The sequence below is a fragment of the Alexandromys fortis genome, unplaced genomic scaffold (genome assembly GCF_014885135.2).
Source record: "Alexandromys fortis isolate MF-2015 unplaced genomic scaffold, M_Fortis_MF-2015_v1.1 scaffold_343, whole genome shotgun sequence".
NCBI classification, from domain to species: domain Eukaryota; kingdom Metazoa; phylum Chordata; class Mammalia; order Rodentia; family Cricetidae; genus Alexandromys; species Alexandromys fortis.
Genome location: NW_026068262.1, coordinates 46,967 through 49,218, shown reverse-complemented (window position 1 = coordinate 49,218; position 2,252 = coordinate 46,967). Strand labels below are relative to the sequence as shown.

Genomic DNA, 2,252 nt, shown 5'->3' with positions numbered 1-2,252 from the left:
TTTATTTAAAATATGAAAAATCTTGATTTTCTACTTGAACTATTGCAGAGTTTAAGAAGAATATGTTTTTTGGGAAAAAATTAGTTGTGGCTGCATCAGAATGACACCGAACAAACATCTGTCTGTCCAGCTCAGGAGGGGGAGACAATGGCCCATTCTGACATTGTGGGCACCAGGAATTAACAGATACATACAAGCTGACACAATACTCATGAATATAAAAACAATAAATAAATCATTTTATGAAAAATGAGAAAAATTATCTCTTTTTAAAAATCTGATGACACATAGACTGCATGTGTTTCACCGTATTGATTATTCTGTTATCGGAACTGATTTGTACCAAAGGAGTAATTGTGGGATAGACATTCATAACAATCTTCTGAACACTCAGGATGACTGGGTTGTACATCCATAACAGGACTGAAATGGATGAGATGATGAAGTCTACCCAGTACATGACCACAAAGGAGACCACCAGCAGCAAGATGGTCTGGGTAGCCCTTTTCTCAGGAGATGCTCTCAGGTGGCTGAGGCTGTGAAGATGCTTATGTTGCCTCTGATGTCTGAGCAAGATAATCACCATGTATGCACTACTGGCCAGCATAAGTCCTACAAGAACTACATCTCTGGAGGTTGCCACTGTTAAAATCAGTGCCCTGATGATGTAGTTCATGGAGAAGAGTGAGCAGAATTTAGTGACCTTAATCTGTTTGCTCTCACTCACGTTGGTAAAAGCACCAGCATAGAAGATTCGGTTGCTACTGAATAACAAGTTGAAAGACCAAATAAATAAAAAAGCATAAATCATGTGGTTTTGTAGTTTATATTTAAATTTTGCCAACAAAGAGGAACTGGGACTGATAGTGACAGCCTGGAACACACTCAGGAGGCAGGTGATGCAGATGGAGAGGCCTCTCATCACTCTGCTTATGTAAAAATTTGTTTTACATTTGAAATCATTCTCAATGTTCAGTGACTCAGATATGTCCCAAAACCAAATATCCCCTCCAGTGAGGAGCAATACTATGTGGATGAAGGTCAGTTGACCGGAGATCATGTCCATGGGCTTAGGTCTGTGACACAGAATTATTAAAGTATAGAAAACAAGGAGAAACATATTGACCAGGACTCCAAGTCCAGCTTGGAAATTAAGGACAATACTTAATGAGGACATATGTAGAAATTCTATTCATCTTAAAAACATGAAAAGAAAGAATGGAATTTATGCTCTGAAAATGATGAAGCATGCCTGAGCATCCCATATGTGGTTGCTCTGTTGGCCTTGTCCATTTTGGGTTTCACAGTCTATGTTGATGAGGACAACTGACCAGGTATCTTCCTCAACAGGACACCAGATCCCAACACAAATGGTTGTGGAAATCTATTTCAAATATCTGAAAAAAATTAATAGAGTATTCACCAAACTTTTGATTCATTGGTCAGTATGTCTATATTGTCATTCTATTTTGCCTATTTATTCTTGATTAGCCCATATCTTTAATTTTAGAAGTTACACATTAAATATGGCCTATGTTTCTAAATAGCCTCAATATTTCTACTGGACATACAACATATTGAGCATGATAAATGCATTCTTAGCTATATCCTACACAGAATGCACACTTTATGTGCTTGTATTGCACCTAGACCTCATGCCTTAGAAATTCAATCCTACTGATCTGACTTACATCGCCTCATTTTACTGTTAACACTGAAAACAGCAGTGATGAGAATACAGGAGCATAATCATATTTGTACAACTGAATAAAAATTATGTTGATCTGGGGAAAAAAATCACGAAAGATATCCAAAAGAGTGAGGTGAGTCAGTTTTATATTTTATAATTTTAATAACCTCTAATTTAAACTATCCATGTTTTCATTCATAATTCTGATGGAATCAGAGTTGATAATTCATGATAATCCCACTATTTTAATCAGTGGGATGTCTATCTCTATTTATTTATTTTTATTTTCAATTAACTCACCATCCCAGAATCTGGGATTAAAAACAATGATACAGCCGGGCGATGGTGGCCCACGCCTTTAATCCCAGCACTCGGGAGGCAGAGGCAGGCGGATCTCTGTGAGTTCGAGACCAGCCTGGTCTACAGAGCTAGTTCCAGGACAGGCTCCAAAGCCACAGAGAAACCCTGTCTCGAAAAACAAAAAAAAAAAAAAAAAAAAACGATACAGTTGGAGGCCATTAGTGCACTTTCCACGCCCTATTAATTTTATACCCATTATTGT

General features: G+C 37.5%; 1 protein-coding gene across 1 annotated transcript; it reads right to left on the bottom strand.

Moving 5' to 3' along the window:
• Positions 1-259: 259 nt before the first annotated feature.
• On the bottom strand, positions 260-1,234 carry LOC126494436 (putative vomeronasal receptor-like protein 4). Its single transcript, XM_050131803.1, has one exon. The coding sequence runs from the start codon at positions 1,175-1,177 to the stop codon at positions 260-262; it is 918 nt and encodes a 305-aa protein (XP_049987760.1). The 5' UTR covers positions 1,178-1,234.
• Positions 1,235-2,252: the final 1,018 nt, after the last annotated feature.

What these genes read in the sequence shown, in the direction of transcription:
- LOC126494436 (XM_050131803.1), bottom strand. Translation starts at nt 1,177, where the DNA reads ATGTCCTCATTAAGTATTGTCCTTAATTTCCAAGCTGGACTTGGAGTC.